The 24154-nt window shown below is 40.7% G+C and overlaps 1 protein-coding gene across 2 annotated transcripts in view; it reads left to right on the top strand.

Moving 5' to 3' along the window:
- The window catches only part of roraa (RAR-related orphan receptor A, paralog a), a 303424-nt gene that overhangs the window by 269751 nt on the left and 9519 nt on the right, over window positions 1–24154 (top strand). For both annotated transcript variants that reach the window (XM_072670830.1, XM_072670831.1), the window contains 8 exons: window positions 7517–7602; window positions 12009–12150; window positions 16364–16759; window positions 18358–18479; window positions 20217–20349; window positions 21513–21620; window positions 23386–23496; window positions 23874–23986. In XM_072670830.1, coding sequence (XP_072526931.1) covers window positions 7517–7602; window positions 12009–12150; window positions 16364–16759; window positions 18358–18479; window positions 20217–20349; window positions 21513–21620; window positions 23386–23496; window positions 23874–23986 — 1211 coding nt within the window. The remainder of the gene's footprint in view (window positions 1–7516; window positions 7603–12008; window positions 12151–16363; window positions 16760–18357; window positions 18480–20216; window positions 20350–21512; window positions 21621–23385; window positions 23497–23873; window positions 23987–24154) is intronic.

Below are 24154 nucleotides of genomic sequence, written 5' to 3'. Positions count from 1 at the left end.
CTAAATAAAATACAGTAGCTACACTTAGCTAGCTAGCTAATTACATCAACTAAATAAAATACAGTAGCTACACTTAGCTAGCTAGCTAATTACATCAACTAAATAAAATACAGTAGCTACACTTAGCTAGCTAGCTAATTACATCAACTAAATAAAATACAGTAGCTACACTTAGCTAGCTAGTTAATCACAGCAACAAAATTTGTACAAATACGGCAGCTACACTTAGCTAGTTAGCTGCTAACATCAACAACACATAAATACAGCAGCTATACTTAACTAGCTAGCTAATTATGTCTACTAGCAGCTAGTTAGCTGCTAACATCAGCAAAATTTGTACAAATACGGCAGCTACACTTAGCTAGTTAGCTGCTAACATCAACAACACATAAATACAGCAGCTATACTTAACTAGCTAGCTAATCATGTCTACTAGCAGCTAGTTAGCTGCTAACATCAGCAAAATTTGAACAAACACGGCAGCTACACTTAGCTAGTTAGCTGCTAACATCAACAACACATAAATACAGCAGCTATACTTAACTAGCTAGCTAATTATGTCTACTAGCAGCTAGTTAGCTGCTAACATCAGCAAAACATAAATATCAGCAGCAATAATTAACTAGCCAGCTAATTATGTCTATAACTATGTCTACAGTTATGAACTAGCACAGCAGCTGCACTTAGCTAGTTAGCTAATTACATCAACAAAAGTTGAATTAATACGGCGGCTACACTTAGCTAGCTAATTATGTCCACAAAATGAACTAGCACAGCAGCTACACTAAGTTAGTTAGCACAAGCTAATTACAAACACACAATTTTAAGTAATACGGCAGCTATACTTAGCTAGCTAGCTAATAATGCTATGGTGTAAGTGAACTAGCACAGCACAGGTGTAAAGGTGAGTGAAAAACCTGGGTGCATCGTCCCTCACAGTGATACCAAAAAGAACACATATTTACAATATAGAAATACTGAATATTTACACATGAACGTATACTATACATACACACATTATACATATACAATATTGCACTGGGAAAAGCAGTTAAATGTACAGGTTTGATATAATCTGAATGTTTACATTATTTACTAAAGGCACTGGATGGAGTTGTGGAGTGTGGGTGGGGGAAAGTCCATAGGGTTCCAGTCGTAAGTGCAGGGTGCAGAGTGGGTTTGTATGGGGAGGAGGTGTGATGATACAGAGGAGCTACAGAGCTACAGATTACTCTTAGCTAGTTACCTAATTACATGGACATAATGTAACTAATACTGGAGCCGCACTTAACTAGCTGTCTAATTACGTCCACAAAGTGAAATGCAGCAGCAATACTTAACTAGCTAGTGAATTACATCAACAAAACAAACGAATACAGTAGCTACACTTAACTCTTTAGCTATTTACATCAACAGCTGTGCTGCACCAGTGCTGTTTGTTAATACTTTTCTGAAGTTTTGAGCCACAATCTATTTTCTGATTATTAAGATCATACCTTTATTCATTTTGATAACATCCCTTTTTTTAATGTATTGCTCCTTTAAAATGCAAGTGCTTCTGAATTGACTGGAGGGAAATACAAATTCTTTGGGGTTTTTGACAGTTTACTAGCATACCAGCCCGAATACTATGACCTGGACAGGCAAACAATTGTGGCGTGTTGTTGCCGACCATTGTTATATGGAAAAAATGAAAGAAATGAGAGTTGTTGTTTTAGTAAAGCCTGCCCAGTACATTGAATCAATTGAGTTTTGTTATCATGGCGTATAAGCAGCATTTACACACACTTTAAATGTGGATCATATTCATTTGGCATTTTCGGATAAGTGATTTAGCCTATCAGAATATCCTTCCTACAGTTTTATTTAGGCAGCTGTACCTATAAATACACCATACTGTGGTAGGACATTTTGACAAGGTAGCACAAATCGACAGAACACCGGCTCACACGACCCATCTCAGTGCCTCTTCTCGCATTATGCTATGAAATATGGCTTCCTCCGGAATTTATGTGCATGAACGATGCATCGAGCCAATTACAATGGCCTTTTGCTGCACGAGTGACAATTGTGTTCGATGGGTGCAGGAATGGAGCGTCTACTGTAAAGCCACTGGAGAGCATTCTGTCCCATAGGGCTTGATCTGGGGGCTGCATGGAGGACAGAGCGAGAGAGAGGAAGGGAAAGCGGGAGGGAGACCGAGACACAGCCAGACGGAGGGGGATGGAAGTGAGAGAAAGAGAGAGAGAGAGAGAGAGAGAGAGAGGGGAGAGAGGAGAGAGATAGAGGGAAATGGGATGACACGTCACTCTCTCCTCAGGCCTGTGACTCAGTGACCTTGAACTGGGCTCCAGGGAGGCACAACAGAGCCGAACACTAACGAACTTCTCTCAATCAGCCTCTCTGTCTAATGCTAACTGACCATCCACCAGGCCTGTTATCATGGTATCTTTCTTCTACCTTTCCTAATAGTAGAAGATAAGGTAAAATGGAGAAAAACTACAGTTACATTGAAACGTAGTTGATGTCATCACTGCATGGATAGTGTATGAAAGTCAAGGATCTTGTGAATCTGCATATTCCATCCCACACAGCAATCGAATTTCAGTCTGACCAACCAGAGACGCATTTGACTACCCAGTATCATTACATGTGGATAACTAGACACATGAAGTGACCAGGTGTAAATGGGGTCTTTGATATTTTTATAGCCAATATCTCGCAAAGACATGAAGTGTTTGCTTGTTATGTTGTGCACCTGCCTGCAAGCTTAACTCACAGATGAAACACTGCTAATGGTCAAAGTTGGTTGCACTGGAACACAGCACGCCTAAGTGGCAGTAGATAAACTGTGAAAGCTTTCATGTTATTTCGACTTTGATCAGCCTTCTTCAAAAAGCATTGGTTGGGTTTGTTTGTGCCTTCAGCTTCCTCCGGCCTGCTGGAATCGCCCATGTGCGTGCAGACACACCAGTCTCTACCACACTGTGTCCACTAACACTGGGCCTCCTGTCAATAGATATTGACTTCTAGATCCACTGTACCTACTCCATCAGGCTCTCTGTTTGATAATCTCTGTGTGAATTCGCTCAAGTGCTTTGAGTACTTGAACTCTTGTCTCCCTGACATAATCTATCCACTACCTGGTCATCTCCTTAGGGATATTTGAAAACCTTTGAAAAAAAAAGAAAAATAGATTAGCATAGCATTGTTCTTTGGAGTGATGACATGGTAGACTTGCTTTTGGTTCCATATATGGAAGTGTGAAGAAACTTAAAAACCAACAACCAAAGCAACACTTTGTCCCTAATTTAGCCATAGCCACGTCTCACTTACTAGCCTGGTCTCCCCCATCAAACATGATGCTACCAAGCTGGGAGGGTGAAGGCTAACACATGCTTCCTCTGAGACACATGAAGTGGCTCTGCAACTTCTTGAACTGCCACTCGCGCAACGCCATTGGACAGTTCAGTGCACTTGGAGAAAAACAGTAGCTGCCAATTCTGATTTCTGCTAACAGATGCCCGGGTTGGCTAGCATTGCACGGAACGATGGGAGGAGAGAGATGGCGGTGGAATCTGAAGAACCTTCACATATTGTTAAGGTTCTGTATCAACCAGAGATCTGTAGAGCTGTATGTCTATTCTAAGAAGCATTTCACATCTTATGGACCCGGCTTAATAACTAAGTAGTTACTAGTTCACTCTGTTATCTTAAGATTCTTAAGAAGGGGGAATAATAGCGCGTCAAAAAAATGGTGCTTTGCATCAATGACACTGTGTGCACTAGTTAAGAGAGCATATGGTCTATACATTTTCATTCAACCAGAAAAAACAACAAGACTCAAGAACAGATTAGCATGTAGGCTATTTAGTGTAATAGAAAATAATACATTGTAACTATAGCTGGTATGGTATAGCCCTATAAGTGTTTGTTGCAGCTCATATTGTCTGTGGTAGTCCTCTTTCTCCTGGTGAGGAGATTTTTAGGTGATCAGTTTCAGTTTAGCCTCTCTCTCTAGACAAAAGGAGCACGGAGCGAGTCCAGGAGCCTGCAGTGTGAGCCAGGCTGGAGACAAAGCGCTTTGTGCCCGTTTTCATGTGGAGGCCTGGGGAGAGGGTAGACAGAGAAGGCAGTGTGTTTGCTCCCGGGGCCTCTTCCTACTGTATCCTCCATGCTGGGCACTGAGTCATACACAGGTCGGTGCCTAGTGCACCATTCGGTCCACTTCACCCCCTCTGCCCTTGCCTGATGTGGCACACAGCTTGCCTGCTCGAAGATGGAGGACCCTCTGAGCGGCGCCCAAAGACAGGAGGCAGAAAAGAGGCGTACGCAGAGGCAGCAGGCTCTGCCACAGCAGCTTTAGCCCACAGCCTTCAGCCATCAAGCCTGGTTGCCAGGCTTCAGGGGCTGAAGGCTGCAGGCTAAAGCTGCTATGGCAGAACCAGCAGTGTGGAGGTGTTAACCCTTAGGACAATGCCTGTGTTATTCCTGCACAATACATTATGTACTTCACTAGCTAACGGAGGTGTGCAGGTCCACGGTTAAAAAAATGTTGCTATGATATTGAGTCATAGAGCGAATTAATTCTGCCTAGCTAACTTAAGCTAATGAGCCAACAAAATTCCGGGAAGATATTTTTATCCGTTATCTCATGCTTTTATTTTTGTAGAATAATATCAAATCAAATTTGTGCTTAGTGGTAATAACAAATTGCAGCATGCATCCATCTATTTTTCACACATTTACGAAATGTTTTTTTAAAGGACCATCCATTGAAAGGTTCTTTAGGGTCGTGGCTCCACCAGACAGTCCAGAGTTCTGCTCCAACCCAACTCGCAACGCATAGCACTAGAGCCAAAATGAGGACCGTCTGGGATCCCTGCGGGCTGCTTTCAGAACCACTGCTTTAGGGAACCGAGGCAGGCTCTTTTATGGCATTGCTCCAAAGAGCCCTTTTGTGCAGCTTTGGAGTGTTAATAAGAGTGTAAACGCAGTACTTGCACTAAAACTGGCTAGTGCACTAAAGCCGGACTTCGCTTGAGACACGGCTAATGAGTGAAGGCTGGGAGCTAAAGCCTGAGAGGAGTCAGTGAGGGGGAGGTACACAGCACTCCACTGCCACCTGCTGTTCAGAAACGGCCGGTGCGCCACCCCTCCTGGACCCCAACCACAGCCAGCCTTAATTACTGCATGCTTCAGTTGTTCTAAGTGCATGTCAGAACAAATTATGTAAGTAATGAGGCTGAAAATGCTAAAGGAATAGGAACACACTGGCGCTCTAATGCTCGTGGCGGGAGAACACGAAAACAAACAATCGAGTGCACTGCCCATGCGGCGAGCACCCACCACACAGAGACAACACACAGGGAAAAAAAAGGCAGATAATTATACGTTTCTCTTAAAATATTCATTACAGAAGCAGCTCATCAGAGAAGGCTCAGGCTGAATGGTCTGATTCTGAAGTAATCTGGCTGCACTGTGGTGGTAATCATAGCGGGGCAGACCACTCAGCGGTTATGCAGAGAGGGTTAGTGGATCAGCCTTTTTGCGAACAGAGAGAGAGAGTGAGGGTGTCTGTGTGTGGATTTGGGTTTGTGTGGATATGTTTAGGACATAAATGTCTTGAATTCTGACAGAAGTGAAGTTCTCTTTATTATGGCTACCTTGGTTATTGAGGTTAAGGTTAGGAGTAGGTTTGAGGAAGCACTCATGTACGAACTGTAGCCTGGTGTCTAAGGCCATGTCTTTTTCATATTTTTCATGTACACTGTATCTGCCCATACCCATACATAAATATTTGTAAAGAGTAGATATCGTCACAACATTTACATCCAAATAGATTATCATTATGGAGATGTAGAATGCTTGTTTTTGGGGGCTACAAATAAAATGGTATAAAATGCAAATAATGACAAGAATATTTTAGCTCTTCTGGGGTGTAATAAATATATTATATAATATTATTAATACACATATGAACATTTGAAATATCAGTCAAATCCAAACATATTCAGTGATGCTTTTTTTTTTTTACGATTATCTCATGATATTAATACAATTTCGATATCATTGTATGTCCTTTCACAGGGTTAGATTCAGGGTTAGGCCTAGAATGTTGTAATTACACTATAGGTCATTACATACATATATATGTGACAAATAAAATTTGATTTGATTTAATATAAAATACATATAATATGTAAAACATACATATAACCTTATGTCCCTACATTGTGGAAAAACAAACCTTTGTGAGTGTGTGTGTGTGTGCGTGTGTGTGCGTGTGTGTGCGTGTGTGTGCGTGTGTGTGCGTGTGTGTGTGTGTGTGTTTCCCTTGGGTGCGCCGTGGGGCTATGACATTATCCAGATGACACAACAGGAGCTTGCGGGCAGCTGATAAAATGGGCCACTGAGGCAAATTTGATGTGAGCAAATGAATTCCGAGCGATTAGATTTATAAGGTTCAACGAAGTATTATAAAGCTACTGTCTTTGTCTGGAGACAGGCGGGTGGCTGCAGGGAGCTTTGGCTCAGGATCTGAAGAAACTGTGGCAGGAGTGGTTTCTGTCAACTAGAAATAAAATGCTCAGGCTACATTAAGCAGCACCTTTCTCTTTCTCTAATCCAACTAAGCACAGAGAATTTGCACGGTCAGGTGTGTTCTGCTAGGTTCAAGTGTTTTCTTTGTGATGCAAATGTGTGGTATCACAGAACTGAGGGAATGACACTGAGGCTCGAGCCTGAATGCTGAAAAATACGCAGGTCTGTGTTTTAGCCTAGCGTTCTATTGACTGGGAAACACTGTGGAATTAGTGCTGTCTGAGTCTGTAGATTTACGATACAGTGGAAACACCAGGACCTTCAGTGCGCAGATGTTATTCCAATGCTTTTCTCGGACATGTACAAGTTTCGATGTGATGAAACTCCTGTTGGTTATCTTAAAACTATAGTACTGTACATATAAACTCATACATAACCCATCCCGTGCATATCTGTGTATGGCTGCAATCTCGAGTATAAATCAGCTGCTTTTAGTGTCCACCTGTGTCCCCTTTCTTGTACAGCAGTGGGACTCGGCCTCTCCCAGCAGCTGTACAAGACTCTGATGGGGTTTACATGCTATTGAAGACAACACGCAGTCCATATTCACTTCTGAAACGAGTACAGTCCCCTAGTTAAGAACAATATTAGTTGGTCTGTTGCTGCCTCCTAAAGGGTCTGGTGGCATTTCTGATGTGGTGTTGTAGTGTTTTTTCTTTCTTTCTTCTCTCTGCACTGCTAACTGACAGTGTTATTGCTGTGGTTTGCAGGGGGTTGTGTTCAGAGTTAAGATGGCCTCCTCTGTAAGGCTTGTAGTTTCAGCTTTCAGCGCGTGGCAGGGAAGAGATGCGTTTGAAGCTCCACGCTGTTTCATGTAGCGACACACAGCCGTGGCGGAGGTGTTGTGCTGTGACTGGTGACAGCGGAAGAAAATCCTGACTGTTTCTTCTCTCTTTCTCTTTCTTCTCCACAGCTCAAATTGAAATTATTCCCTGCAAGATCTGTGGAGACAAATCATCAGGCATCCATTACGGTGTGATAACATGTGAGGGCTGTAAGGTAAGCAAGCAAGCAAATGTGTGTGTGTGTGTGTTTCTGCATGTACGTGTGTGAATGTGGCAAGAAAAAAAATCATTGGTGAAAAAAAATGGTATATGTATGTATAAGTGTGTGTGTGTGTGTGTGTGTGTGTGTGTGATTGAGTAAAAAGGACAAATATAGGGATAGCCACTTGGCAAGCAAAAAAAAAAATGCTTTTTTCTTGATTTGAATTTTGCCATTGTTTTGCCAAATATATATATAGTTGGCAAAACAATGGCAAAATATATGGCAATATATATATATATATCTATATATATATATATATATATATATATATATATATATATATGTATATATATATATATATATGTATATATATATATATATATATGTATATATATATATATATATATATATATATATATATATAAAAATGCACTCCATTTACCACATAGGTGCACTTTGTAATTCTATAATTACAGTCTGCTGTGTCTGATCCAATGAAACTAGCGCAACACACACTGTGGGATCCTGCAGAGAAACAGATGAACAACAGTCTGTAATTCTAGAACTACAAAGTGATCCAGTGTGGTAAATAGAGCTGATATAATAGGGGTGGTCATAATATTCTGAGATATATATATATATATATATATATATATATATATATATATATATATATATATATATATATATATATATAACATTTAGACAACTGCAAAAATGTTATATATCTGTGCAGTAAGTGTTTATTTGTCCTAATAAAACAAGCATTATTACAGTAAGTAGTGATTATGTATATCCATATGTATAACCACATATAACCAACCACATATAACCAACTGTTGTCTTATTACCTGTAGTTATCATCCTGTTAGTCACCTTACACTACTTGTAGTTCTCGAACCATACTTTGTTCTACAGAGTATGTTATATATATATATATATATAGCTCACAATAAATTGAAATACCTGTTTACTCTTACTATGTTTATATTTACTTGCAACTTTTACAATGATGTATAGTGTTTTTACAAGACAAACACACTAAATGGTTTCATATAATGTGTATCATACGTTTACACAGAACTACACATCATCTGGGCAATAATATGTGAAAATGATGCATTGTAAGGAAACATAACCATTATAATAAACACAAATAAACTAATGACACAGTATCTAATAAGTTCTAAAACAGGAAAGCTGCATAACTGCAAAACTCTATACAGTAAGTGGAGGTCACTGAGAAGTCAGCAATCAAACCTGTGTGTATATGTACTCTATATACAATATATGGACAAACGTTAATTCAGTCCCAGTACAGCAGGTGTATTATACAATAAACCTGCCACTTCCACTGTACTGTTGGGCAGTGGAACCTGCTATGCTAGGGGCTTGTTTTTCAAGGGTTGGACTAGGCTTCTTAGTTCCAGGGAAATCTTAATACTTCAGCAGACCAAGACATTTTGAACAATGTTATGCTTCCAGTTTTGTGGAAACAGTTTGGGGAAGGCCCTTTTCTGTTCCAGCATGACTGCGTCCCATAAAAGTCCATAAAAGCATAGATGGGTGAGTTTGGTGTGGAAGAATTTGACTGGCCTGCTCAGAGCTATGTCCTCAAATACATTTGGGATGCGCTGGAACGGAGATGTCAAGCCAGGCCCTCTCTTTCAACATCAGTGTCTAACCTGCTCTTCTGGATAAAGGGGCAAACATTCCCAATGACACTCCAAAGTCTTGTAAAAACCTTCCAAGAAGAGAGGAGACCGACTTCATATTAAGAAATTTAGAATTGGATGTAATAGAAGCTCCCACAGAGGTAATGTGTTGGTCTCCCAAGTGGTCTCCACTTTTGTCCATATAGTGTACATGCTAGTATGACTTAATGGAAGTACATTAATTTAAACTCAGCACTGCCACAGATGGTTCTTTGAGTGTTGCCACAGAACATTTTCTGGTTGTGATCGTTCGCACACCTTATTTACAAAATTTGCCACAGTACATTGCCATAGAAGAACCATTTTTGGTTTCCTAAAGCAAGGTGTGCAACAAGGTTTTTTGCACACCAAACCTGGTTCCTTTTTTTGAGAGGGATAAGAGAGATTGGAATCTACTCACTTTCTGGCTGCTGATGGCAAAGTGGCTCGGGTTGCGAACTTGTAACCCAGTGGCAGCGCATCAGACCACTGCGCCACTCTGAGCCCCTGATTATTTGTGGAATCAAATGTGGTTCTTCTATGGCATTGTTTTAAAAACTGTATGTAGCACATTTATGATTAAGTATGTATCAAGAGTATAAAAAAGTGTAATCAGTGTGTTTAGGATTATTAACCTCTTGAACCTTAGTTTTATTATTCTAATTATTTGTACTTATATTGTTATATTTATCATTTTTTGTACTTGTATAATGTACTTATATTCATATTATTATTATTAGTAGTCAGAATGCAGAAATCAATTATAAAGTTAAGCCTATTTTGTGGAGTCCCACAAGGTTCTATTTTAGGGTCTATGAAACTGATGTTAATTCAGGGAGAACTGCAGTTTTGAGGGTGTAGAACTGAAGTGTGGGCCTGAGTACAGGGTTTAAGGAGGTAATATGGCACACAAGACTCCAATGATCTGATCGCTGCACTCTGTGATTATTAGGAGAAAGTGGCTTCTTGTGCAACTTGTTTTTCTTCTGCACTTTCCGAAAGATGTGTTTTTTTTCCCGACTCTAGCTCTGCAGTTACTCAGTTACTGTCTCCTCCGCAAATAAAACCATCAAAAGTGCAGTGCTTTGAATTATAGCGCATCGTTAGCTGTTTTGCTACACTGTTGAGTTTTTCTTTTTTTTTTTTTTTTGGGTGTTTGTTTCAAACATGCCATCCACTCAGCAGAGGGAATTATATGCTTATTGTGTATTCTTGTATGCCACTTGTCACTAGGGCTGGTTGTTAGTATTCTACAGGCAGGCGTTGCAGAGCGTAGCAGAAATGAACAAACGCTAGAGTTCGACTATTTTTGAATGAAAGACAGACTCCCTGTTCAGCATCTCGCTCACTCACACAGCCCGGCGAAGAAGGGAAAAAAATGTGTAAGCCTGAAGAATAAACTGCTGAAATGTATCTTTAATGATTGCTAATTACTTCGGGCAGAGAGGCATTTAATGATATGTGCGAGCACACCACTCTGGCCCATAAATCATAGCATTATTAAGGAGTGCCGCTTGTCACCGGCAGTCCTACCCCACTTTCATAATGGCTGCCATTAGAAAGCAACTTGGCAGCTGTCAGCTGTTTTCTTGTAATTAAACAGCCAATGAGCAACTAATTAAGACATATGTGTATCGAGCAGTGGAGTGGGGTATGTTAATGGTGTGCTGGAATCAATTCATTAAGTAAAAGGGATGAGGTATCAACTCAGTGTGGCTGCGCGCTCTCTCTCTCTCTCGCTGTCTCTCTCCATCTATGTCTCTCTCCCGCGCTCTCTGTCTCTCTCAACACCCACTGGTTCTGGACTCTGTTATTCGACTCTTAATAGCCATGCCCAAACTCACCATTATTTACAATCACAGGCATGCAAATAGTGGCACGAAGTACAGCGCATTAGCTAAGCGGCTTTTATTACAGCAGTACAGAATTATAGAAAACAGGTTTTGCTAAGTAGGCGCCCCCCTGATAAAACAGTGATTTCATCTGTGGGATTTGAAGTTTATAGAAGTGATCTCACCCCTGAACCTTGTGCTTATGTTTATGACTTCATCCCTGGTTACTGTACACTCTAAAAAAACAAGTCCCTAACTGGTTCTTGGCTTGGATGAACCCTCTAAGCTAAAAGAGTTCTGTAAAGTACTGAAAACAGCTACTTTGACTTATACAAAACATTATCTCCATTTTTGTTGTTATTCACTTTTTGTCATAATGTAAATCTGGTAGTTTTCTTTACATTGTGTCAGAATTTCATGATAAATGCACCAATAGACATGTTTCAAAATGACTTAAAAATAAAATAAAATAAATCTTTTACATTGACTTCCATTGAAAGTTAGGAAGGTTATTTCCACCAAACCAGACCTTTAAGCTTTCAAATGATTTCTGTAGTTTCTGTATAGAGCCACGTCCAGTACCAAACCCTTGAAGAACCCCTCTTTGTAAAAGGTGTACAGTCCTATTGCATTTTTTTTTTTTTTTACATCGTTCACACCCGCAAAACTCGTTTACAAAAGCGGTTCTTCGTCCACTTAAAAGGTTCTTAAGGGATATCAGAGTGGTTCTTCTATGACATCACTCCAAAGAGTCTTAGAGTGTATGTCTTTGCTGTGCCCTCAGTTTAACCATGTATACAAGTGTTTACTTTCTGTATGACAGAGCATGTAGTCATGCATCAATAAAGTCTGTTTTATAGCCTGTCTCCGTTCCTGTCTGTTTCTCCTGCAGGGTTTCTTTAGGAGGAGTCAGCAGAGCAATGCTGCATACTCGTGCCCGCGTCAGAAGAACTGCCTGATCGACCGCACCAGCCGAAACCGCTGCCAGCACTGCAGGCTGCAGAAGTGTCTGGCCGTGGGCATGTCGCGGGACGGTGAGTTTCGGGGCTGGTGCGAGCCAGACCACTCACTTAAGCAGGGATTTAAGGCCATGCCAACATGAACTGGAAAAATATATGACACACAATATGTACACGCCGGGTTGGCAGTGTAGGGTAACTATGTCTTATTCCACGTAGAGTTCAATTTTTTATGTCTTAGATAAATAAAGTCTTATTTGTTTAACAATAAAATAGATGGGAAAGTACATTAAAAAAGCCAACTCCAGTGTGTTGATTGAGAATGTAAATTCAATCAAGTGTAAATTGTATTCATTAAGCCTAAAAACAGCTTTAAATATAGTTTTAACACTAATAAGACATCTCTGTAATCAACTAGTATTATTTACTAGATGTCTTATTAGGATATATGCTGGGACACACAGGGCATAAGACCCCCATTTTCTAGGAAGTTGAATGCATATGACTACAGAGGAGCATGCTTTTTTTTAGACTGCTCTACAGACTGTTGTGTCATTTGGTATTCCATGCTGGCTGCATTTGGAAAGCAAACACTACTTTCCTCCAAGCCAGTGACAAGATCAATGGCCAAGCACTCAGTTTCCTGAGTTAGGTCTTGTGTTGGACTTCGGGGCATGGCCAGTTCTGGGCGGAGAGAGGGTGACAGCAAGTAGCTTTTATTAAATGACTGTCATTAGGAAGGCTCATTAAAGCCAACGCAGGTGAGCAGCATTAACGAGAGCACAGGTGAGAGCGTGTGTGTGTATGCAGGTGTGTATGTGGAGGCCCCCTGCAGGGCCTCTGGCTGGGCTGTGAGACTGTGGCCCGTAACAGGAGGCAGTAATCAGGCCAGGCCATCAGAGTCTGCTGGGCTGCTCTCTCACACACAACCAGGACAGGCAAGGTGACTTCTGACTTCACTCAGACGGGAACTCACTAGCCCCCATCTGCCTTCTTCTATCTCGTACACATGCATACACGCATAGACACACACACACACACACACTATTTTTTTTAGTTTTTTAGGTCCACAGATGAATTCAAAATACATAAAGAAAAGGCCAAGCTCTGCTAAGGAACATTTTCTATATGTTGAACTAACTGGAGAAGAACCATGGAGCAAATTAAAGATCTTTAAGAATTCAAACATTACAGAATAGCTATATTACAGGGACACTATACAGTTAACTACAGTAAATGTCCAAAAGTTTGTAGACACTCCTTTTTCTTATGCACTTAGACAGATGATCTACCTATCACCAACACAGGTGTACAGTTGCCCACCACAGCTTGTATAGTCTCCATAAAAAAAACAAAAAAACATGGCCAATAAAATGCTCTAGATTATCCACACATAAGCCTAACATCACCATGCCCAATACCAAGTGCCGGCTTGGTAGAGGGGTATAAATCCTTCAGCATTGGGCTGTGGATCAATGTAACTGTGTTCTCTGGAGAAACCTTTGGGATGAGGTAGAGTGGCGTTAATGATCCAGAACTAATGATCTAACAACAGTACTTGACCTCAACAATGCTCTTGTGACTGAAAGCCATCAAATCCTCACAGCAATGTTCCAACATTATGCAAAGCCTTCCCAGAAGAATAGAGGCTGTTATGCAGCAAAGGGAGGACAAACTCCCCATTCAGAAGAAACCTTGGAGAAGCAGAAGTCTATACTGTTAAAAGTACAAGATCCTTGGCTCCAAGTTCCGCACCACAATTGTAAGAGGTGGGACTTTTCTGGTGGTGGTCACTATACTGCCTCGTAAGACTGTTCCATTTGTGTGACTAATATGTTACTAAGAAGGAGTTATTATGGGACAGTCCTACCAAAAGCCCGCTCTCTCCTCTCTAAGCGTATAGACCACCATTCTGTGTTCAGGCTCACTGCCATTGCTGAACTCCCTCTACAGCACATTAGCAAGGATTTTTTCCTCCTTAGTTTCTGAGCACAGTCCAAGTCAGTTATCTCTTGCTCCGAAATGACTCAGTGATGGTCTGGAACCATCCACTCCCTACATATACTAATAGATTCATTCAGATATGAAACAGAAAAACTGATTCTGGAATGGTTTCTGTAGTGAAAAACAGTGCATACACAATACTGGCATTACAGTTATGTGATTGTGATATGCCTTGCAGTATATCATCACTGAATTTTGACTATTATTATTGGTCCATTCTTTTTGAACGCATCATATAGACACACATATAAAAAAACAGAAATGAAATAAAATAATAGAATTACATGGTTTTGATATTACAGTGCCGTTATTAAACTCACAGAAACACTCCCCAGGAACTCTGATTGGTCAGGGTGCTCCTCTAACACAGTACAAACATTTGAATTGGTTCAAGGCAGCCAATTTACATATTTTAGCCCTCTGCACATCATTAGTCCAAAGGCCAGTGATTAAGAAATGTTATATTGTGCAAATCCTAGCCTGAACCCTACAAGCCCCGGCCTCCCTAACAGTAATCTAACATCTTAAAACTCAGCCCAGTCTAAAAAGACGGTCCAGTGGCTGACAGAAGTGGTAGCTGTTCTGCATTCACTTTCTCTCTGCTGTTTACTGGGCTTGTACATGTTCGCTGTGCCTTGTGCCTTGTCTTGTTCCCTCTGAGTCATCCTGGCCAGGCCTGCTGGCCCTGTCTTAATCTGACAGGTAAGAAGCAGTGGAAAGTTAATGCTGTAAGAATGTCAAAGCGGGGAAGCATTTTACACCCATTACTCTCCTAATGCGCAGGGTGAGAACTCATTCCTGCTGGGCTGGCCATTCTCACACTGCTGCTACATTAAGCGCCCTGTCTAAGAGCTCTGTCCCAGAGGGGGAAAAAAGACAAGTTAACATGTTAGTTCTCTGATTTCAGTAGTGAAGGAGTGCTTTCATTTAGCTGAGAATCTCCAGCGTATTCCCCAAGATACATGAAATTTGGGGAAATACAGTCTCTTCTAAAAGTAGCGGAATGGCAGTGCCAGTTCTTTGCCTTTTACTAGACGCTGAAAACATTTAGATTGCACTATAATCTCCAACAATGCACTTGTAATTTATAGTAAACATTGTAGCTCGCTACATTAGCTGAATGCTGCTATTGCAAGTCTCTTATTACTAAGCGACAGTTAAAAAGGAAATTGGAGCCGATAATGTTTTCTCGTTTAAACCAGTGATAGTTACGAGCCACTGAACACCGTGAATTCCACATATTTCCGTTAATGAACAGAAATATTGTTGTTTAATGGGAGGCTTGTGTTTCTCAGCAACATAACGATCAAAGATGCTTTTACTGATTCAGAACACGGCTCAGTCACTTATGTGTTTGTTTATGTGATGACGCATGATGATGATGACAATGACGAGGAAGTGTCAGAATTCACTTGTGTTTCTAGCACTAGATAGTCTCTACCTATGTAGCACAATACTAATGAGGGAGAAGAGATCCATTTTGGTCACAACCTTAGCTGGCTTTTAGTTCCTGATATTTACATATTTATGATCATTTATAATATTGACATATTTATTTAAAATAAAATAAAGATTGATGTGACGGGAGAAGAAGCTTTGATTGGTAAAGAAACCTTACATCCAGAGAAAGTCCTTTAGCCCTTTAAAATGTACTGCACACTCACACATCTCTACTACAAAAATGGTTCTTTATGGAACCACAAGTGGTTCTTCTATGGCGTCTCTATGGTGTTAAACAACTTAGAACATCTTTAGTTTTGGTAGAAGCACCTTCAGTTTGAAACCACCCATTTTTTGGTGAGCAAAAATATTGGCAACAGTGACCTCAGCAACAACCTCCGCAAGACATAGTTTAAAGAAGAAGTAGAGACCATACTTCAACATGCAAATCACTCATTAGCAATAATCTAGACTGGAGTTTGCAAAGAAATCCAGAGATTTATTTTATTTTTTTATTTTACATTTATGGCATTTATCTAATGCTCTTATCCAGAGCGACTTACAAGATTACTTGTATTACAGAGGAGGGCCAACCTAGTGTTAGGAGTCTTGCCCAAGGACTCTTATTGGTGTAGCTTAGCATAGTCACCCAGACCGGGAATCAAACCCCAGTCTCCCACATGGTGTGATAGCTCACTGGCAGGTAGTGGTGTTATCTGTTGCGCCACACCAACCGCAGAGATGAGATACAACAATTCGGAATTATTGTTAGCATAAGCGCTATTTTTTGCACATTTCTAAGAAAAGAGAGAGTGTGACCACTTGTGTTTTCTGCCCTCCATAGCGGTGAAGTTTGGTCGCATGTCCAAGAAGCAGCGGGACAGCCTGTATGCAGAGGTGCAGAAGCACCGGCTCCAGCAGCAACAGAGGGACCACCAGCAGCAGCCCGGTGAGGCCGAACCTCTCACCCCCACCTATGGATTGTCAGCCAACGGCCTGACTGAGCTGCACGACGAGCTGAGTGGCTACATGGACGGACACACGCCGGATGGCAGCAAGCCAGATTCAGGTGTCAGCAGCTTCTACCTGGACATCCAGCCCTCACCCGACCAATCCGGCTTGGACATCAACGGCATCAAGCCAGAGCCGATCTGCGACTTTACGCCCGGTTCAGGCTTCTTTCCCTATTGTTCCTTCACCAACGGCGAGACTTCCCCCACTGTCTCCATGGCTGAGCTAGGTAAGTGCAATAGGTACAATACAGTCAAGTCCATAAGCATTTCGACAGTGACAGAGTTTTTACTCAAAGGATTTGAAATGAGACAAGGTAGGCGTGAAGGTAGTAAAGAGGTAGGCGTATCATAGTAAAAGTCTACAATTAAGAGAAGCCTTCGTTAATATGTAAATACAGAGGCTTTACCTCAAGAGACAGACTGACTAAAACTGAAGATAGAAAGACCCACAAACAAACAGCAACTGAATATGGCTGCAGTAAAGGCCTGATAAAGCATCTCTAGGGAGAAAACTGAACATTTGGTGATGTCCATGCATGGCAAATTAACACTCATGAGTAAAAACGAAGAATCCTTTTATTTATAGTTATGTTCATTTTTCCAATTACTTTTAAGCCTGTGAAAATAGAGACACTATAAAAAAAATAATAATGCAATATTGCAATATTGTTGTGAAACTGTTTAAATTAACACTGGAAATCTGCTCTTTCATCATATGTTGATATCTTGATGGATGGTGTCCAGGGGCAAAATTACAAATATTTTGTACTGTCCAAATATTTAATTGTTTGCCTTTTTAAATTTAGGATGCAAAACATTCATCAGTCTGTGTCAATCAATGGGCCATGATTCAACTCCATAGACCTTTTATGTGCCATTAATACAATAATGGCTGCTCTGTGATTGGGCCAGTGTGAGAGGAAACTGCAGAAGACGTAATGATTTGATTAGGCGGTTAATCGAGTAAGAATAGATAGATTTATCGATTATAGACTGATAATGATTAATTGCAGCCCTACTGTGCAGTACGGCTCATGTGATTGCTGCTAGGGGGATGCTGCGTTGGGGGTGGGATTTGGGGAAGAACTCAACCGTGGGGCAAATGACACAAAGGTGGCTTAAAATAGCAAGAGGTTGGAGACTCATCTCCGAGACTCATTAAAAGTGCCTCTTTTTTGTAATTAGTTTCCATTAATTAGGGCCAATCAGGATCCAGCAGGGCATGCATCGAGGGAAATCATTTTTTTAGGTTCCCCTTGTGCTCTGGGACTCCTTATAACAGATGTGTTTTCAACATGATTGGATTTTTATACTTTGTGTTTTTTTCCCCTTTTGCTCTTTTTTATTGAAAGCAAATGTGACCTTTGTTTCTAAGGCTGATGCACATACACTCTTGTCTCACTTTAACGTGCACACACACACACACACACACACACACACACACAAACAAACAGACAGGCACACACAAACAGTTCCTTAAAATATTCCACTTCTTAACCATGGGCTTCATCCTGGAGGTGGCAGAGGAAAATGTCAACAAGCTTCTAAATCAAATTTAAAGGCAAAACAGCAATAACACACATCCACACTAAAAGCAGTCTGTTGTTATATAGTGTGGGGAAATCACAGAGAAAATCTCTGCTCTGTGTCTCTGCAACAATACCATTCTTCAGGCCTGTATTGGCAAATTGGATAAAAGTCCAATGCCCAGGACATATACAGTACAACATCTGTGCATACACACTATCCGTGTGTGTTTGTGAGCGTGTTCGTGTGTGCTCGTGCGTATCTGAGTGTTTGACGCTGTGCCGCTTGCCCGTTGCAGAGCATCTGGCCCAGAACATCTCCAAGTCCCACATGGAGACGTGTCAGTATCTGAGAGAGGAGCTGCAGCAGATGACCTGGCAGGCCTTCTTGCAGGAGGAGATGGAGAGCTACCAGAATAAGGTAACACCCACCACAACTCATACATACACACACCCGAGCACCCTCTGCTCTTTAGTGGTTGTGCTAAACTTCCAGAAGTGTTCTTTTTTTCATTAATTTTTCTTGTTTTTATAAATTTTTAATGACCTTCTCAAATTACAGCACACAATGTGGGTAACAGTATCATATCAGAGACAGTATGATGATGGAACATTTTCACAATTTGACCCTCATCTCATCTGATATGTTCTGTAGTTGATCAGCCAAGACATGGTTTTAGTTTTGCACAGGAAGTTAATAGCTAATATAGCTAACAACATGGATATCATATTTTGGGCGTCTGCTGTGTTTTTGGATGTTGTGGCCAGAGAGGACTTCAAGAATGCTATATCTAAGTTGTAGGACCATGGCAATATGTATGTGTGTGAGGGTGAAAAGACGCTAAATATGTCTAAAACCATACAGCTACATTAATGAACATTAATACAAAACATTTACTGGGACTTATAAATAGCCTTAATAGCCTGTAAACAAATTATGTACCTTCAGTTCAATTTATGTGTCTTACGAGTAAAATACATAATTTAACCATTTTTATGTAACTTGTTTTATTTTCATGCCAATATAAAAAATTATCATCAGAAAATGCATTAAAGTCAGTTAGTGTGTAGCCTGTAACTGTGAGTGTGACATTGATTTGATTACTGACTTTTCATCATTTCTTTTTGGTTCTCCTGGTTTTACAGAGAAGAAACCTCATTTTTTTCGTCCATAACAGATTTTTTTCTGCTCTTGTCAAAAAGTCTCAGCTCTCTTTCCCTCTCTCTGGGAACCAGTTTGACCGATGGTTTTGTATATATATTTACCAGCAGACCAATTGTGTCGAATGAGATGTTTTTTTTTTTTTTTACACAATTTAGAAATGTAGGCCGGACGCAGGTTTTATATCCCAAAACAAAGATCTGGGGAAAATGAGGACATATAATCACCCTAAAAAACAAGTTATAGAAACCTATATATCACACACTAGTAGTCAGGACTGACTGAAAAATTGTGACATGGTTCATTTCCATTTCAAATTTCCATTTCAAATTGTTTTTGAGGATTCTGACACTGTAAGACACAAGATATCTTTAAAAATGGACATACATCTGCCACCATAAAACCTAAAAATGGCATTTTGCTCATTTTTTAGAGATTTTAGAGACTTTTCTCTGTGATACCGGGAGGTGTTTTTGATAAACAGACCTGCATTTATATGTCTGGTCCAAATAGATGCCATATTATTGTTATTATTTAGTTTGAAACTAAATCTGCAGATCTTCATCTGGCTCCACTCGTGTTAAGCTGGGGTAGAAATAATTCATTATTCAAATGGAATCTCACACACATATACAAGCACACGAAAAAAACATTCTCATCTGTTTAGAGGAAATGAAAGGGATCGTATGAAAAACAGTTTCCATTTCTAACATCGCTAATCAGACAGGCTTTACTTGCTCAGAGCTTGTCTGATTATATAAAGTAACATCTGAAAAACAGTTCATGCACTAAAAAAAACAAAAAAACAAAAAAAAAACAGTTTTCATACAGCTCTGAAAGCAGAGCACAGCAGAATTTGGCTGCCAGTCATTTCTGTGTCATGTAAAGTTAAGTGTTGTTGTGAAACGTTCTGTGTGTGACACCTTTTAACACAGTAAGTGCATTAAGGAGATAATCAGATACAGAGCATTCTTCCTTTCTGTTCTGTTTCTCCAGCCCAGAGAAGTCATGTGGCAGTTGTGCGCCATTAAAATCACAGAGGCCATCCAGTATGTGGTGGAGTTCGCCAAGCGCATCGACGGCTTCATGGAGCTCTGTCAGAACGATCAGATCGTGCTGCTTAAAGCAGGTATTGTATATGCGTGCGTGTGTATATGTGCTTTACATCACTGCTAGCCTAACCAAGGCAAGTCTACATTACAGACCAAATGTAAGGGAGCACGCTTTGGTTTTGAAAAACCAATAATATTTTACCAAATCATACATTCTCCAGCAACTTACAAAACACTATGCTAATGTAGTTCAAGCAGATATTTTCCTATATAGTCCATTGGGTTTGCAGTGACGTATTCTTATTGTAACACATTTACAATATGTTGATATTAACAAACTGATTCAATGAAATTTTAAAATACTTTATTACCAATTTGCTAGATTCACATTAAGTGACAAAGTAAAATGGAGATGTATCAGTTTTATACTACATAAATTTTTTTCAATATTTCAATTTCACACTGCTTTTTCTTTTGTAATTTGCTTTTTCTTTTGTAATTTTCTTTTGTAATTTTGTAATGTTTGCAGTGATGAAGCGTGTGAGCCTTGGGCTGATATGTATACAGTGTATATAGTGGCGGACACAGCACTGAAGTAACTATGTTGTGAAATACATCTGAAACGACATTCCCCAGCTTGAGCTCTCCCCTCTCAAAAGATAGGGCAAACTGCTCTCCGATGCACAAACAAATCCTGAAGCTGTGCACTCCCTCAGTGTGTGCCTGCGTGTTATTTGTGCTAGCTCTGCCAATATTAATAATGACATTCTGACAGGGATCCCTCGCCTGATGTGACATTCTAAAGCAGTGGCATCTCCCTAAAGCTCGGTAATGGCTTCCATTACGACGTGTTTATCCTCTAATCCAGTTCTCAGTGAGCACTCTTCAGCGGAATTACATCTCCCACTCACAACAACAATACGACGGCCCACCTGAGTCACACACACAGGAATGCAAACACATACGGTACACATGCACAAAGGGAGATCGCAGTCAGCGTGGAGGCGTTTCTGTTGTTATATGGATTTCTGTGGATTACATACTCCCTATTTCAGTGATGGGGATATGGTTTTTAATTTAAGACACATTTAGTGGGGCTCCTAAACAAAGAAGAAGAAATCTGCAGGTTATCGAAAAGCCTCGACAATAACAGCCAAAACCAAAGTGGAGTATGACTCAGAATTTCATGGCACAAACGCTGTGGAAAAATCTCACGCTGGTGTTTTTTGGCCCTCTCTAGGCTCCTTGGAGGTGGTGTTTGTCAGAATGTGCCGTGCCTTTGACCCCCAGAACAATACAGTCTATTTCGATGGAAAGTATGCTGGTCCTGATGTGTTTAAGTCATTAGGTAAGTCACTCTCCTGTACTGTGTTCCCTCAAATTGCTTCCACTCTGAGTGTGTTTGTGCTGTCTGTCTTTGTCAGGGTGCAGAAACTTAGCCAAAAGGCTCTGGAGCAGTGCCTTTTGGCCCCTTTATTTTTAGGAGTGCGTGTTTCCCATTCTCTTTGTGACTTTATCTGAAATAAAAAACATAAAAGTATTTGCTTAATTGAACCTGCTTAGCTTTTATCAACACTTAGATCTGTTAGAATTAGAAGCACACTTTACAGCCATTTTACAGCTGTACAGAGGATTAGAACCTCTGTATTTAGCCCATACGTAATGATGGGTAATGAACACACACACTCATGCTAGTGAATAGCATCAGATCTCTGAGCGTTACTTAGAGCACCTTGGCCGTAAATGTTGAGGGAGGAAAGCACTGTTTCTTCATTCAGGAGAAAGTACTGTTTCTTCCACCCCTTTCTACCAGTCCTGGGGATTGAACCAGCAACCTTCTGGTCCTAAGCCTGCCTCTCTAAACCTTAAAGGCCATGGCTGCCTTTAGTACTTTTTCTTTAGCTAAATAGATCAGAAGTGTTTTGTGTTGATAAAAAGAGAGTGGATTTTAAAAAAACACATTTATTAATTAAGATAGCAAAGGTTAGACATTTAGAGACATTTTGCAAGGCCCAGATTAAGACTAATTTTAGTTTAAGTTTAGTTCAAGACTAAGCTTAATCAATGTCCAGGAATCCAGCCGTTGGTGTTCAGATTTTCCCCTTCATTGTATGATTTGGTATCAACCTTGTCTGGTGTCTGTATTGAAATCAAAATTCATGTATCATGACAGACCTATGCCGACCAACAGACTGAAGCAGACTCCATATATCTCTCGTACCTGTTAATGTCGAGCGGGCCAGATTCTCTTAGGCCGTAGCTGAGCCTTGTGGGTTTCTCGTGTCTGGAAAAACCATAAGCAAGATTGAGTACCCATTGGGGGAGTTTTATCAAGCCCGCAATCCATACAGTCATAATCCAGGCATTGGATTCCTCTAGTGTAAGCAAATAACATTTATGTTTGAATGCCATGACATTAGTAAAATCCCTCCACTGTAGGTCCTTATGCGCATCCGCAGCCTTTTGAGGCAGAAAGCTGTCCAAATGCCAGAATGAATACAAATGTGAGGGGAGGGGAAGCATTTGTGTGCATACATATATTATATATATATATATGTGTGTGTGTGTGTGTGTGTGTTGGTGTGTTTATATTAAGGAATCACAGTGTGTGTATTTGTCTGAGCGTCTTCAGTCATGTAGCAACAATAGTGTCTTGTTCAGTTTAATGCGTGTGGCCCCTTCAACAAGCCAGCCTCTGTCCTGCGTGCTCTACAGAGAGCAGCAGACTGCAGGCTTCTGCTGCTCCTCTGCCATCAAAATGACTCTGTATGTGTGTGAGTGTGTATGTGTGTGCGAACCCCTCCAGTCATTGATTTTACTAAAAGTCTCGTTAGTGACCCCAGTCATGGTTGCATAACAGCACTCATCTGCCAGAACATGATTAGTGTGTGACGGGGAGAACAGGGAACAAAGGCCTTTAGTAATCTGGGCGCTGCTGTTGCCTCTCGCCGTGTTGCTGTTGAGAGGGTGTATGTGCGTGTCGGTGTGTGTGAGAGTGTATGTTTATATCTTTCCTGTGCTAAAGATCAAGAGTGTGCTTGACACCTTTGTCTGCATCTTCCCAACCCCCCCCCCCCCTCCCCCACCACCACCACCTCTTCTACCTCTGGCAGGCTGTGACGACTTGATCAGCTCTGTCTTCGAGTTTGGGAAAAACTTGTGTTCTATGCACCTGTCTGAGGACGAGCTCGCCCTGTTCTCGGCGTTCGTGTTGATGTCTGCAGGTAGGAGCACAGCTAACAGCAGTTGCAGAGTTCTAAAGCAGTCAGATAGAACCACCCCACCCCCCCATTCTACCACAGCGTACACACACTCGCACACACATATACCACGGGGATGCTTTATTCTGTTTTTACCATGTTTCATATTCAGTCTAATCTACTCCCAGTTGTCCCTGTATGTGAAGGGCTAAGAGTAACACTGTGTTTTATCAGATTTCCATTCAACAGCATAACTTAAACCAGCCCTGTGTGTGAGGCCTGTGCTCCACTGTGTCAGATGGAATATAAATTCAACATGATTTCATAGCTTCTGTTTTACACATAGTGTTTTATTTATTCATTATGAACTTGTCATCTGTTTCTATGTGTGTTTGTGACAGACCGTTCCTGGCTCCAGGAGAAGGTGAAGGTGGAGAAACTGCAGCAGAAGATCCAGCTGGCTCTACAGCACGTCCTGCAGAAGAACCACAGAGAGGATGGCATACTCACAAAGGTGCTCATACAAAAACACTCTCACTTTTGCACTTATATTATTTTATACATTAATTTTTATATAATTATTACATATATATAGTTATGTCAAATTACATGTGTTTTTGTCAAATTACAAGTGTAAATATGTTCATATTTACAGTGAAGAAACTGTATATTCTGTATATTC

The sequence above is a fragment of the Salminus brasiliensis genome, chromosome 2, assembly GCF_030463535.1.
Source record: "Salminus brasiliensis chromosome 2, fSalBra1.hap2, whole genome shotgun sequence".
NCBI classification, from domain to species: Eukaryota; Metazoa; Chordata; class Actinopteri; order Characiformes; family Bryconidae; genus Salminus; species Salminus brasiliensis.
The sequence above is the reverse complement of the archived record's forward strand: the minus strand, read 5'-3'. Positions and strand labels throughout refer to the sequence as shown.